This window comes from Corticium candelabrum, chromosome 21 (assembly GCF_963422355.1).
Source record: "Corticium candelabrum chromosome 21, ooCorCand1.1, whole genome shotgun sequence".
NCBI classification, from domain to species: Eukaryota; Metazoa; Porifera; class Homoscleromorpha; order Homosclerophorida; family Plakinidae; genus Corticium; species Corticium candelabrum.
Genome location: NC_085105.1, coordinates 998,466 through 1,012,524, shown reverse-complemented (window position 1 = coordinate 1,012,524; position 14,059 = coordinate 998,466). Strand labels below are relative to the sequence as shown.

The 14,059-nt window shown below is 39.3% G+C and overlaps 3 protein-coding genes across 5 annotated transcripts; 2 read left to right on the top strand and 1 right to left on the bottom strand.

Moving 5' to 3' along the window:
- Positions 1–505: 505 nt before the first annotated feature.
- On the top strand, positions 506–5,794 carry LOC134196561 (DNA excision repair protein ERCC-5 homolog). 2 transcript variants are annotated; one of them, XM_062665722.1, is made up of 15 exons: positions 506–608; positions 664–839; positions 1,282–1,391; positions 1,452–1,559; positions 1,641–1,704; positions 1,901–2,044; positions 2,109–3,224; positions 3,460–3,576; positions 3,639–3,852; positions 4,177–4,245; positions 4,298–4,370; positions 4,429–4,498; positions 4,851–4,975; positions 5,029–5,113; positions 5,178–5,794. In XM_062665722.1, the coding sequence occupies exons 1-15, from the start codon at positions 521–523 to the stop codon at positions 5,583–5,585; spliced, it is 2,967 nt and encodes a 988-aa protein (XP_062521706.1). In that variant the 5' UTR covers positions 506–520; the 3' UTR covers positions 5,586–5,794. The 2 variants fall into 2 exon arrangements, with proteins under 2 accessions (XP_062521706.1, XP_062521708.1); XM_062665724.1 differs by having other exon boundaries at positions 5,163–5,292.
- Positions 5,795–6,044: 250 nt separating this feature from the next.
- LOC134196730 (uncharacterized) lies at positions 6,045–6,689 on the bottom strand. Its single transcript, XM_062665951.1, has 3 exons — positions 6,548–6,689; positions 6,332–6,474; positions 6,045–6,270 (listed from the first exon to the last, which is right to left on the bottom strand). Exons 1-3 carry the CDS (start codon positions 6,641–6,643, stop codon positions 6,240–6,242), a joined length of 270 nt encoding a protein of 89 aa, XP_062521935.1. The 5' UTR covers positions 6,644–6,689; the 3' UTR covers positions 6,045–6,239.
- Positions 6,690–6,713: 24 nt separating this feature from the next.
- LOC134196728 (uncharacterized) lies at positions 6,714–13,935 on the top strand. Of its 2 annotated transcripts, none has more exons than XM_062665948.1 (24): positions 6,714–6,878; positions 8,341–8,420; positions 8,517–8,596; positions 8,653–8,782; positions 9,250–9,334; positions 9,407–9,476; positions 9,531–9,627; positions 9,702–9,813; positions 10,094–10,156; positions 10,221–10,350; positions 10,409–10,475; positions 10,774–10,936; positions 11,005–11,042; positions 11,105–11,202; positions 11,376–11,458; positions 11,553–11,643; positions 11,703–11,779; positions 11,833–11,902; positions 12,197–12,243; positions 12,316–12,427; positions 12,504–12,592; positions 12,649–12,770; positions 12,888–13,012; positions 13,680–13,935. In XM_062665948.1, exons 1-24 carry the CDS (start codon positions 6,786–6,788, stop codon positions 13,742–13,744), a joined length of 2,187 nt encoding a protein of 728 aa, XP_062521932.1. In that variant the 5' UTR covers positions 6,714–6,785; the 3' UTR covers positions 13,745–13,935. The 2 variants fall into 2 exon arrangements, with proteins under 2 accessions (XP_062521932.1, XP_062521933.1); XM_062665949.1 differs by having other exon boundaries at positions 6,808–6,878; positions 8,489–8,596.
- Positions 13,936–14,059: the final 124 nt, after the last annotated feature.

The window sequence follows — 14,059 nt, the reverse complement described above, 5'->3', positions numbered from 1 at the left end:
CGCTAGGTAAGTCGTATGCATGTAATATCATAGCTAGGCAAGCAATATTGTGTGTGTGTGTGTGTGTGTGTGTGTGTGTGTGTGTGTGTGTGTGTGTGTGTGTGTGTGTGTGTTGTGTGTGTGTGTGTGTGTGTGTGTTGTGTGTGTGTGTGTGTGTGTGTGTGTGTGTGTGTGTGTGTGTGTAAATTTCTTAATTAAAATATAGTCCTTTTCTGTTTTTGCGACACCTTGTGGACACTTACAACTTGCAGTGGCGTCTAAAAATTTTTAGATCTAGTGATGCTTGTGTTGACAGACAGACGGATTTCGACTCAAACCAAGCTGTAGATTTCTTTTGGGCGACGGTCTGGAACTTCGAGGCTAGCTTGATACGCAGAGCCATACGGCTTTCAAGTTTGTTGATACGGTGTCGTAACGCAGTCACATAGGTTCGCTTGCTAACGCACTTGTACCGGAAGACATTGTGCGCTAGCCGGCTCTGTTTTCGGCTTTCGCCTTGTAGCGCGCTTTAACTTACGATATGGGTGTGCACGGTTTGTGGCAGCTCTTGGAGTCCGCTGGACAATCTACTACTTTAGAGTCTCTCGAAGGCAAAGTACTTGCTGTTGGTAAGAATAATTATTGGGTATCTGTTTACTGTTGTTGGTCAATGGTACGTGCTAGACATCAGCCTTTGGCTGCATCAGTTTGTGCACGGAATGGTGGGCAGTGATGGTACACCTGTGAATAATGGTCATCTGATCGGTCTTTTCAATCGCATTTGTAAGCTGCTATTCTTTCGTATTAAGCCTGTTTTTGTGTTCGACGGTGGAGTTCCAGCCTTGAAGCAACAGACAATGGTGAGTGACAAACACAGAACAGACAGACATCAAGGTTAATGTTTGTAGGAAAGGTAACGTACTAGACTTTTAATCATGTCTATCTAAACTTAGATAGCGTGTGCATGTGATGTACTGGTCTGAGCAAATATTTCCATCTATGATCAGATCTTTTTATACAGTTTCTAGTGACGTTATGCAAAGCGTCAGAAAATATACACCGTCAATGAGCTATCTAATCAATTCTGACTTGATATCAATTGCTTTTAATTTGATCTTAATTTGTATTGTACTGTAATTTTAGTAAATTCGATCTTAACTTGTGGCATTAGCTTTAGTTTTATACTGTCTTGACAAATTAAGATTGCAATAAGTAATCAGAAAGAACATCAGCAATTGTAGCTGGAACAGAGAATCTAGATGCCTTTCCAATGCTTGGTAAATAGACACGAAAATATTGTAGGCACTACGACGATTACGACGAGGTGATTCTTACAGAGGGAAACAACGAGTTCAAGAGAAGTTGTTGATGAATTACGTAAGAAGTAAAGCATTGGAGACAGCCAGTGGAAGGCAAGCAGACGTAGCTTAAGATGTGTCCTTCAATAAGAAACACTGAATTTATCTTTGCAGTGACAGGAAAAAGAAAACTAATGTGTCATTGACATCAAAAAGACCATCAAAGGGAAAAGATGTGTTTGAATTGCCTTCCCTTCCGTCGGTTGAGCAAGATCCATTAAGGCAAGTTGGTAGACTTATAAGACTCGTATTTTAAGTGATGTTTAGTATTGACGAGGTCATGAGTGTGTTCACATGATGCAGATCAAATAATAATGATTCTGATGAAGGGGTGATGGCTGTGGATCCAAATGAATTAATGAATGAGGTGATAATATTAGATTTTCCAAGATCTTGATATGCATAGATAGATTGTCATTCTTGATTTTTTTGGTTTGTCAGTTTATACTAACATATGCTTTCTACAGTATGCATATAATATCCTATATGCATACATACATACATACATATATATATATATATATTAGGAAATTATTTATTACCACTCACTGTGTGTTTTACAGCTACCTTTGCAAGACTTGAACAGGATTGATGTCAATTCTTCTTCCTTCAAAGCACTTCCATTGGAGATACAACATGAACTGATCATTGCCATTCAGAACAACTACAAAGTTAATCGTTGGAACCAACACTTACAAATGCCTCAGGTTTAATATACTAGTTAATTATTTAATAATAGATTATTTTAATTAATTGTAATCTTTGTGTTAGGAATCAGACAACTTTTCTGACTTTCAACTGGACAGGTTGCTGTATCGTGGGAAGTTAACACAGCAGCTTGAAGCAGTGAGAAAGTTGATGAACTCTTGTCAGTCAAGAGTTTCATCTAGTTTGGTGTTTGCTAACAGTAGACAAGGGGATGAGGAAATCATCAGCAAACGTGTTGTATCTGAAGATTTAGCTCATTTTATTCTTGTCAAAGGAAGTGGAATGTCAAGTAGAGAAGAGTCACAAGAGTCACAACCTGAATCCGAGTCTGATCGAGCATTTGAATTGGTGCAAAAGGAAGAAACAAATGATTCAATTACAGTTTTAAACTCAGTCGCAGAAGATGATAGAAATAATATAGAAACTGTGGCCAAAAGAAAATTAGACTTTCAAACAAAAAGTAACCAAAGGACAGACAGTCTGCAACAAGAGAGACCTCTATTGCACCAGGAGCCTGTAAGTCAATGCATAGAAAACACAGAACTTGACAACTCTCGGCTATGTAATGTAGAAATTGGAACAGAGAGGCAAATATCAGTAACATCCGAATTATCTGCACAGAGTGCAACTGTCTCAATGGAATTCATTTCTGCTGTGGAAACTGATAGGCAAGAGACATCCTCTGTTACCAGCAGACACGGTAGTGGTGAAGCGCATGTTGTCACAGCCAGAGAACATCAACAGCTTCATGTGGTGACTAAAGATGGAGAGAACACACAATCACGTCATAGTGATGCTTCAACAAGTAGTGATGAGTTTATTGATGTTCCTAGTGACATCAATGATGATGAAGCAAAACATAACACAACTGAGGAACGAGTAGTCATGGCTAGCAACTTATTTCCTCTCTCAGTGTTTCAAAATAAGGTTGATGTTGCTGAAGGAAATACAGGGGACATTGAAAAGGGTGACACTTGTATGAAGAGGGACACAAACGTTGTGGACAACAGTTTGACATCCAATAGTGTCGCTGTCAAGGCTGGTTTAGGACAGCCAGCAAGTTGTAGTGAGCAGATGGCTGACAGAAAAGATGACTTGTTTAGTGATCAGGACCATGAGTGCCATGACAGCAGAGTTACAGACATTCAGGATGTTGCAACAGAGATTGATCTAGCAAACGTATGTTTGGAATACTACATGTGAATGTGATACACAGCAATTTGCATAAGTTGATGAATGAATGAATGAATGAATGAGTGAGTGAGACAGGCAGATGGACAAACAGGCAGCAGGCAGACTTGCAACAGCAACACTTATGATTTACTATTAACTATTAACACATCGCTTCTTAAAACACAAGCAGCTTCGCTAACAAAACCTATGAACTGGTGGTCATATTGCCTTATATGCATAGGATATTGATGCCATGGAAGACTGCTTGGCAGTTGAACAAACGTTACTACAAAAGGAGAAAGCTCAGTATGAACGGCATGCTGCTGAAGTAACCAATCAAATGTATGCAGATGGCATGGTCAGCTTCTATTTTTTGATTTCATCATTGTCAAGTCTTTTAACATGAAAATTTTGTTACAGGAGCTGCTTCGTTTGTTTGGTGTTCCCTACATACAAGCTCCCATGGAAGCTGAAGCTCAGTGTGCATGGCTGGATGAGACTGAACAAACAGAGGGAACAATAACAGACGACAGTGACATTTTTCTGGTTGGTGGGAAACGAGTGTTCAAGAACTTGTTTAATCAGAACAAATATGCTGAAGTTTACAGAACTGAAGACATCTATTCTGTTCTTGGTAAAATTGGTAACTTGCAAATTCACAGAACATTTACTTGATAACAGACAACTTAATGGTAGAGACAGCTGCACAATGACAAATGTAAATATCCTTTCACACGTGCAATGGTATAGACAAAACTACAGTGAGGAAAGACTGTCACTGCCAAATGCCAGATTATGTGAAGTCTTATTATTGTCTGAGTTCAGGAGTAGTTTTGGAATTAAAAATTAGATGGATAAACAGAGATGAATGCGAGCAATAGTTATTGATTATCAATTAAATTTATTGATTGCTACTACCGCTTTGTTGTATGCTTATGGACAGATGTGGTGTTGTTAGGTTTAGATCGACAAAAGATGATTGATCTTGCTTTTCTTCTTGGGAGTGATTATACACCTGGCATACAAGGTTATTGAAGTTGATTGTTGGTGGTGCATTGTTTTCTATTGGTTCTTGACAGGTGTTGGCACGGTGGCTGCTATGGAAATACTAAGCTATTTTAGTGGTACTGATGATTGGTTAGTTAATTTCAAGTAAGCTAGCAAATACAGCTTGTGCCTCCTTGTGGCAACATTTGTTTTCATGTTGTAGGGAATGGTGGGAGAAAGCCAATGCTGGTCATGGTATTGCAACTAAAGAATCAAGACTAGAGAAACTTATGGTATGCATAGTATGAAAATGCTATGAAATGTAAACATGCAGCAGCTTGCACTACTACACTGTACCCTCAATAATTGTATTGACTAGCATAATCAACTCTAATTTTCTTTGAATCTATGGACATATTTTACTATAATGTAGCTTTTAAAGAGTTGCACAGCCTTAAAAGATGTGTAAAACAAACAAGGGACAAAGGGCAGGCTAGCTACTGAAACTAGAACATTAACTGACGATTAGATTTCAGCTAAATACGTAGTAGAGGTTATGTGTGTACAGAGTAATTTGTGATGTTATTGTGCAGATATTAGCTTTGTGTCTCTGTAATGATTATAGTTTTGTATTTTCTGTCACAGCGAATGCTAGATCTCCCTCGGTCATTTCCTGACCCTGCAGTTCGACGGGCATACGTAGCTCCAACAGTTGATGAGTCAAGGGAACCCTTTCAATGGGCAATGCCTGATCTTGATAGCCTTAGAGAGTATGGCAACATCTAGCAAGAGACATGTTACAGTATTATAAACATCAATTTAGCTTTGCAGCAAATTCATTCAACTGGACCAAGAAACAAGTTGATCAATTGCTTCTTCCGGTCATGCAGCAACTGAACAAAATGGAGGTGTGAATGGTTTTAGAATGTACATTTTGTGTGTGGTAATTGTGTTTAGCTGGTTGTGCAATAGATTCAGCCAAGCATTACTTGTTATTTTTCTCGTCTTTCTCCTAAAAAAGGGAAAATCAAAAGCAAGCGTCTTCAACAAGCAATTGCCAAAATAGCTCCATCTTCTCAGTCAAGTAGTGATTCCAGTGACTTTGAAATTGCTGCTAAGAAATCAGCAGGTCTTTCGCAAGACGGCAAACAGGACAGAACATTGCCTGAGTCATTGGGAGCAAGTGCTAATGGTAGGACTAGTGCTAGAATCAATTTAAGTCGCATGACCAGAGGAAGAGGGAAACGTGGATCTGGTGCAAACAAACGGCAAACAACAACAAGACCATCAAAGCGATCTAACCCAGATAAAAGCACAACTACTAGACGAGGAGATAAGAAAAGCAGAGCACATGGAAAGAAGGGAGCAGATGCAGATTGAACACTACAATATAATGTGGAGAACGAGCTTGCAGCATGAGGTACTAACTGCATGGGTTTAGCTGGACATAGCTGGAATGTATCCATAGGCTACATGTCTACTATGCAACTGTAACCTCTTCCTCTTTCCAAATGGAAATGCAAATTTCAGTACTACTGAACTCAGGGACTGTCCAAAAATAAGAGTTCAATAGTTGGCTTTGAAACAGAGGTGTACACTTAACTTAACACTGTACCAACCGCACTCATGCATGCAGTGACACGTTACACCTTTCTAAAGTGACCATGGCAGCACTTAAACTGCATTGCATGTTCGGGGCGCTTGTCCCTGTCCATGAGTACATACCCATTCCCTTCAGGGTCTGCGGCCTGCAAAGGATTAGTTTAATCTGGGGACTATGGAGACTTAAGGCATTAGTTTTCTCTCCTGCGTACCTATCAGCAAGTTTGTAGCCATGGCTGAATCAATCACCTTGTTTGTCACGCTTAGTGCGCTTGTCTCATTTATGTACACTATGCATTTGAAAGCTCTCTAAATCATGAACACAACACCTCTGCTCTACCAAATATTGCACTACAGTAGGTCTGCTGCACGCGTCTATCAGTTGCATAAAAATCTCGTTCACTTGTTTTCTACGTCGGATGTCTGATGTATCTACAGCCCTCTTGATTGGTACTTCTGTCCCCTGCAATTCAAACGACAGAAATGAGTCAGAGCGGATTCTGACGCACTCATGAGTCACACACCAGATTAGAGGTCCCAGTGATCTATTCGGCAATCGGAATACGTATTTGACGCTTCGCTGCAGCCCTTTCCGTCTATTTTGATCTCTGATTGACATTTTGCTGTACTCTAATATCCTCCTGTACACTCTTGGATAGCCGTACGCCTGTAAATGAGCAATGTCTAGCTTTATAGATCTCGTGATGATGACGCAAATGCGAACTGTGAGACGCACGAACCCTGCCCAGCGCGTAGATCCCAGCCTTTTTGCCAACAACTAATCCAACGACAGCTGCCACCTTCCAGAAGGCCGGTAGTGCAACCGGCATGTTCATTCACCCCGCATGCACTTCTCAACACCTCAACGTTTGAGGCTGCGCATGCTCTATCTTCTCTGTCGCTCTGTCACGTGCTGTGCGCTTTGACGGTTGCAGGCCGAAGGCGAGGCCGAAAGACGTCTTGAGATCGCGTATAACTATGGATTTCTACGTGCATTACGAGGTGGAGCCTGAAATGACGATGGCTTGTCGGTGGAGAGACAGCAAAGGCTCTGTTGAAGACGTCTTGAAGGTACTTGCATTGTAGCCTATAACTCTAGGCAGACACACACGACACGATAGCTCATTTAATGGAGATAAACACTTTTTCTCAGAATCTGTCTGTCAGTTGTCTGTCTGTCTTCATTTATTTCAATACATTTTAAGCACAATTACAAACACTAAATGTACAATAATCCTTGTGACAATGTCTCTGTCTCAAACTTAAAAAGACTAAAACCGCCTATGCCATTTACATCAGTCTTAATTAATTAATTTACTACCATAAACTACAACTAAACTTAGTGAACACTACATTGTACATCCCATACGTTTCACCCATAACCCCATCTCCCGACCTCCTGTTATCCTCTTCAATTTTCCTAGTATCATTCCGGCATTAGCTTTCTGCACAATTACAGCTATACGTTTCCTCTGGTAGCAGACAAACTCAGAATGGTTTCTCTTCCCTTCACAGTCTCTCCTTTCTCTGGATGCAACAGTATCCAGGTATCTTTCTACTTCTTGCCCCCATCTTCCAAAGTGTTCAAAGACTAACGGGATGAGTGTTGGACTAGTAGTACCTCCAACAGACAAGGCTAGCTTAGCATATTTCTTCTTTTTCGATCCTCCCTTACTGAAGCCGCAAAGCCATCTTCTTCTGCCAATTAAAAAGGCTTCAGAGCTCCACAGATGAACAAAGGCAATATTAAATCAATGTTCGATCCCTCATCAGTGTCAAACACTATGATATCGGGTCTGCAATCATTGTTTGTATATCTGTCTTTTGGTTCTTTGCTGTGGTGCAGACCTAGCTACTTCACACAAGCATTCAGATCATCTACTCACCACAGAATCATGCTGCCATATAGGGCCTTCTCCATGTTTACAACTAAGAAGATGACATCCGTCTTTGTCGAGAACTTTTCCCACATTTACAGTGTGACAGCCAACATCCAAAGGACATTGGGCAACCCATCCTCAATAGAGCCGTGTCTGTCTGTCTGTCTGTCAATACATATATTTTCAAACATTGAACTATTATACACCATCTAAACACTAAATACTACCCAAGCCAATAGGGCTTGGTTCTACCTACAACTCTTTATGTTTATGTGGCTGTCTGTCTGTCTGTCAGCAGTGTCTGTCTGTTTGTCTACCTAGCTGCTTACCTGTCTGCCTGTCTGTCTGTCTGTATGTATGTATGTATATGTATGTTTGTTTGTATTTGTCTGTCCCTGTCAAATACGTACATTTGTTTGTCTGTTGAGAGTTTGTTGTGCCAGCTAACATTGTCAAAGTGGTTTGAATTTCTTCTTCAGTCGATGTATTTGTGCACAAAACCACATGCTCGCACACAGTTACAAATATGGCATGAAACAGACAATTATTGTAGCAGCTTTTGGTTAGTTAGTTACTTAGTTATCCTTTTATTAAATTAATTGGTAAATTTCTTTTTAAATTGGGTTAATCTGTATGTGAATTGTTTGTTTTAGCTGTTTGTGGATGCATACAACAAACGATATCCGTCTCGTGCAATGAGCAGCACTTCAGTGCAGCTAGTGGATGAATCAAGGTTTGTCAGTTGAGTAGTTCGACGTAAACTGGCAATTGTTTGCAGTTGAGTGTGTCTAATTCATTAAGGCCTATTCAAAGAAACTTTGTGCATTAGGCAATTTTTGGATCTTTCATTATCTGTAAGGGATGCCATTGAGGACAAAGCAGATATTTATGTATTGACAAAACTATCGAGTTAGTTCATTGTTTTTAAGTGTTTTTTCTGTGTCATTTATTGGTTTGTTTTGCAGGCCATTCTTTAGATGCTGCAGCAGTTTCTAATGGTGTTGATAATGAGAAGACTGCTGAGAAACGCAGCTTACTGGATGTATTGAAGTCTGCACCGTTGTCACAGCGTTTCCAACTTCCTAGTTCTGTAAGGTTAGTGCATGTTTGAGTTGTTAAGATTTTGTGGATGGTTACATTTTTATAGTGTAAAAGCTAGATGAATGTAGTTAGGTGTAAGTTAGTAGTAAGAATGTGAACAACCTGAGAAAGAGGGAGCAGACAGTTATGGGGAGGACAGCATTTTGATATAGGAAAAGTGCAAGTGTACAACTCAGGGACAGGAGACGAAGATTTGGCATGCAGATATTGCAGATATCATAAAGAGATCTGTTGATGAATGTGCTTAGTAATAAGTTTATTTAATTAACTACAACATGGCATGAAGCATAACAGTAGCAATACACATGAAGTGTGTGAGAAGAGGACAGACACATAGACACACAGATGTGGAGATGCAAAGACAAATGACAGGCAGAGAGAGGTAAACAGCTGACAGGCTGCTGTACTAGACAATGTAATTTACAAAACTATACAATCTAGCTAACTAACCGATTCTGTAGAGATGAAAGCGATCAAGATGATGGGCTTGTTATTGCCAATGCCATTCAGCTGGCTCATAAATTCATATCAGATGACAATGCAAAGGTAAATTTTGTAGGCCATAATGAAGAACAAATGCGTACGTTCTCTCTCTCTTTTTGCTCTTTTATGTTGTAGGAGGCTGTTATTGTCTTTAACAGTATACTAGAAGTCTATCCCTGCCACAAGACGACATGTGTTGAGCTTGGTTGGACTTGATATAATGTCTTATGGCTTATTTTCTAATTATGTTGTTTTGCAGCTCGTATATATGGAAATGCTAATAGATACAAAGAGGCTGTCAAGTACGTGAAACAGGCGTCGGCTAGTGATTCTAGCGATCCAGAGCTGTTGAAACAGTTGAGACTTTGTGTTTTATTTATCTGTTGTGAATTGGTGGAGACTGTGTGTAATTGTGTGAATTGGTTTTTAGACTTGGTAGCTATTTGTTAGCAAGTGGTGAGATCGAAGAAGCTATGAAAGTCTTTGCTTGTTGTGCTGACAGACTGAGGAGTGCAGGAGCAGACGAAATTGATGCAATCAAGGTGAGGATATCATTGTGTAACAGCTAGCTGAACAGGGATGATATGCTTTGTTTTGTTGCTGCTGTTTGCTTGTCTGTTTGTGTGTTTGTCTGTTCGTTCATGTTTGCACCTACCCATTCTATATGCTGTCTTTTGTCTGTCCTCTCTATTTTCATGTTCATTTGGCAAATTGCATATATGTTGATGGCTTGTTGCAATGCTTTAGTCTACCACATAGATTGGCTACTTAAGACTGGCTATTATAGGTTGCTGTAATATCAAGATATCTTTGTACATGTAGGTTCACATAGCTCGAGCACAAAGAGTATCCGGCAATGAGGACCAGGCATTAGCTTTGCTGTCTGTAAGAAACAATTTGGATTGTTTGTATTACTACAGTGAAGCTGAAATTTACTTTCTTCCTACAGGCAGTCTTGCAAAGGAAGAAAGAGAACGTGGAAGGACTGCTAGAATATGCTCGTATTGTACATAAAAAGGGTGAAATACAGGCCAAGGAAGCAATGGCAATTTGTGTATGCTTGATGACTCCAAAACAAAGTAAGAATGGTGGTGCATTGTTTGGAGTCACAATAAATGTTGCTGGTGTTTTGTGTAGAAGACAAACCGTTTCATGCATTTATGACGGAAGTGGTGGAACACCATGGTCTTGATCTTCTTTATCAGTAGGTGTCAGCATTGCAAAGATCTGCCTTTGTAGAGTTCTTTATGTACAGTCATGTAGACACACTGCTGCTCACATTATAGATAGACAGTCACGCAGACAACCAGAGACACAGAAGTAACTGGTTCACAGACAGACTACATAACAGATCAATAAACTGTAACTGCATAACGGAATGTGAGCATGTAGAATGATATTGATATAAACAGATAGGTAAGTAGATAGTACAAGATGACGGACAGCAAAAGCAGACACTGTGAATGGTTGCTATTTCGTCTTTATTTGTTTTTGTATGATAGAGAGATGAAAACTGCAGTCGACTCTGCTGCTGCTCTTGCTTATGTTGCAACACAGATACGAGACCACGGGGCAATCAAGGAAGCTGCCTTACTGTTAAAACGTGCCCTTGATCTAGAACCATTTCACACATCATGTGCGCTAGCGTACATCCACACACTACAAGTCAGTATTTAATCATATCTTAAGTACCTGAGCAAATTTAGATTTAATGAGGAATTAAAATTTTTTAGGTGTTGATGAAGTACGAAGAAGCATATAAATTTGTTCGGTATTTGGGTGTATGAAATTTGTTTATTTTAATTTTACATATGACTTATTTTGGATTATTAGGCAGTTTACTGTGAAGAACAGCGAGATGGCTGTTGCTGGGGTGAAGTGTGGTTGGTTCTTGCCATTGATTCCAGAAATCGACGTATTGTATATGAGTAGTAAGCTCTACTTGACTGCTAAATGTTTATCATGTACACTCTTTGTTATCTTGTTTGTCTCTTACTTGCATATGCTTGTTTGTTTATTGTTTGTTGTTTGTATGTTTGTTTCCTTATCTGTCTGATGTATACTTGGTAGTGTGGTATTGAGGTGCTATTATTTTCCTTTGTAGCTGTGGTTGCTAATGAAGGCAAAGTACCAGAAAATTTTGCTCATAGTGACCCAAAAGCTAGAGATCCGTACTCTGCAGAGCAGGTATTTTACATGATTTTTGAATTTTTATGTTACTCTGTACACATCAAAATAGTTTAATGTTGCCATTAGTCTCATTGAGCTTGTTGTTATTCAGTTAGATTTAGTAGCCTTTTACTTCACTTTGGTCAAAATCCTGTACTTCAGTGGAGCATTGGAACTGATTAAACCATTGTGCAGCGTTCTAGGTAATACAGCATACTTACCATGTGAAATGCTAATTGACAGTTGCTGACATTTGTACTAGATATGGCTCATAGTGGGAGAGAATTGCATCTAAGTACTATCAGAAATGAGAATGCTTACTTCTGCTGCATCAGTCAGGTTGGGAGCTGATTTTTCTGGTTTCGTTATGTTTTGAATTATATCTGTGAAAGGTGATAAAAGTGCCTGGGATGTATGTATTTGGTAGCTCAGATGAAAAGCCAGAATTTATCTACTTTGCTGGTAGGAAGCTAGTCTGTACTGATTACTTACTACATGTTACCATGATGCTATGTAGACTATATATAGACACAGATAGTGCTGTGTGTGTGTGTGTGTGTGTGTGTGTGTGTGTGTGTGTGCACGTGCGTGCATGCACACTCATGCACGCTCATATGCACTCGTGCATGTATACACGTGTTTTTGTGCTCAAAATTAAAGTAATCAAATATGTAGTACATAGTTAAATTAGTTTGTGCCATACCAGCTGAAATAAGTTGTGTGGCATATGTTCATGTACATACATATTCTGTTTAGGAGAGAGCCATGCAATATCTCCAGCCTGGAGAAGTATCACTTACCAAGTCAGTTTTGCATCAGTGTCATTGTGTATTTCTGCAACATTTAGTGTATCTCATTTTGATTTTATACCCCAGGGACGACATCATGTTATCCATCCTATTGTTGCAACAGGACTTAAACTATGGCATCTGAGACCAGAAAGCAAATTTTATCCTAAAATTGCATTCTACAATGCAATGAAAAGAGGTGAGTGCACAGTTAAATTGGGATTTAATTAACATGGTAGGAGAATTCTTGTTGCTTATGCATACTGGTTTTTTAGTACCAAATGGTTCAACCATTATATTTTGTTTTGGAGAGATTGATTGTCGAGATGGACTGACAACAGCTGTGGCCATGTGCAAGTATGAGGTGAGGAGTCTAGAATGATGTGTTTTGACTTTGCATTGAAGCTTGTGTTGCTGCAGACATTGGAAGAAGCAATCGCTGCTGTTATTAACATCTACGTTGTGGCTTTGAAAGAACTCAGAATAAAACAGAAGCTGAAGGTGTTTGTTCATCCTGTGGTGCCAGTTTTGGCAGCAACAAGGTCAGAATAACTGAATTGTTATTTTATGTTGCTGTTGACTTTGAAGTTACATGCTATCCAAGCTTGCTGTTAATTGTTGTTACTCACTGGAATTTTCATCAATGTCATTGGTTCTAGAAGTGTTGTCTTATTATTCAATAAAATGCTGAAGGAGAGACTAGCAAAGACAAAGCATTTGAGGTACATGGACTTTGAGGATGCATTGCTGACTGGAAAGGATCTGAAACTCAAGCAAGAATACAGTGAGTGCATTTGAGTAGTTCTTAGATTGGAAATCTGCTAGCCCTTGTATATCTAGCAGACAAATAACTCAACCACTATAGTATGATGTGACATGACCTTACTGGAACGGTCACAAAGACATTAGACTGCTAAACATATCAAGGATCTTTGTACATACGTACTTTGATATATAGATAGTAGTAAGTGGTGTACTGGAAACTTAAAGATGTGTTAATAGTCAACTATAACTGCTATACATATTTTCATATTTTTGTCATGCATAAGTGGTAATCCGAAATCTGCGACTGCCTTTGAGTAAGCTAACTGGACGTGAATTGATATTGATATCTGTAGAAGTCGAATGCTCCTGCCTAAACTACAGATACACATTACATTGGTTGCGGTCAACAGCCCAATACGGAAATAACACCAACTGATCTGGATCTGACTGGACTGAATGAGACAGACAAATAACAAACAGATAACATATTAATGTTTGCTAGTTTTGGCACACTTTAGACAGTCTGGTGTGTATGTAAATTGTTTCCAGGACTAGTTCTGCCACAGGGTAGAATTCTTGCTCTGTTATGTAATCATGATTTTTGGCATGTTTTTGCTTCTGCTTTGTTACTGTTTGAGAGCTGGACGTCAATGGTACTGATTTTGACGTCATTGCTCTTGATTTAGAGCTTGATGGCACTCACTTGCATCCTAACTACTTGAACCTGATTGAAGACACTATGAAGATGTAAAGACTTTGCAAGTCTCTAACTTGTGGTTGGTGTGGCATAGCATGAGCTAGTGGTATTATGTATGTATGGCTTTTTTGGCATGCAAGTACCTACTGTAGTGATGGGAAGTGTTGCCATTAGTTGTCGATTAGCTTAACAGTTGTGGAACAGTGATACGTTTGGATTCAGTAAACATCAAACGCCAGCAGGAATTTAATTTAGTTGTATGTGGATAATGAGCAATGTTTCTATGCATTAGTTAGTAGTTAACAGATGGGAGAGTTTATTAATTAATTCTCAGAAATTACTACCTGTTAATTGACTCAGTTAATATAC

What these genes read in the sequence shown, in the direction of transcription:
- LOC134196728 (XM_062665948.1), top strand. Translation starts at nt 6,786, where the DNA reads ATGGATTTCTACGTGCATTACGAGGTGGAGCCTGAAATGACGATGGCT. An exon ending in CAGCTAGTGGATGAATCAAG is followed by an intron (nt 8,421 to 8,516) that starts GTTTGTCAGTTG and finishes TTTGTGCATTAG; the next exon opens with GCAATTTTTGGATCTTTCAT. An exon ending in TATCAGATGACAATGCAAAG is followed by an intron (nt 9,335 to 9,406) that starts GTAAATTTTGTA and finishes TTTATGTTGTAG; the next exon opens with GAGGCTGTTATTGTCTTTAA.
- LOC134196730 (XM_062665951.1), bottom strand. Translation starts at nt 6,643, where the DNA reads ATGAACATGCCGGTTGCACTACCGGCCTTCTGGAAGGTGGCAGCTGTC. An exon ending in GGATCTACGCGCTGGGCAGG is followed by an intron (nt 6,475 to 6,547) that starts GTTCGTGCGTCT and finishes GCTCATTTACAG; the next exon opens with GCGTACGGCTATCCAAGAGT. An exon ending in TCACTGGGACCTCTAATCTG is followed by an intron (nt 6,271 to 6,331) that starts GTGTGTGACTCA and finishes TTTGAATTGCAG; the next exon opens with GGGACAGAAGTACCAATCAA.
- LOC134196561 (XM_062665722.1), top strand. Translation starts at nt 521, where the DNA reads ATGGGTGTGCACGGTTTGTGGCAGCTCTTGGAGTCCGCTGGACAATCT. An exon ending in GTTGAGCAAGATCCATTAAG is followed by an intron (nt 1,560 to 1,640) that starts GCAAGTTGGTAG and finishes CACATGATGCAG; the next exon opens with ATCAAATAATAATGATTCTG. An exon ending in AGCAACTGAACAAAATGGAG is followed by an intron (nt 5,114 to 5,177) that starts GTGTGAATGGTT and finishes GTTGTGCAATAG; the next exon opens with ATTCAGCCAAGCATTACTTG.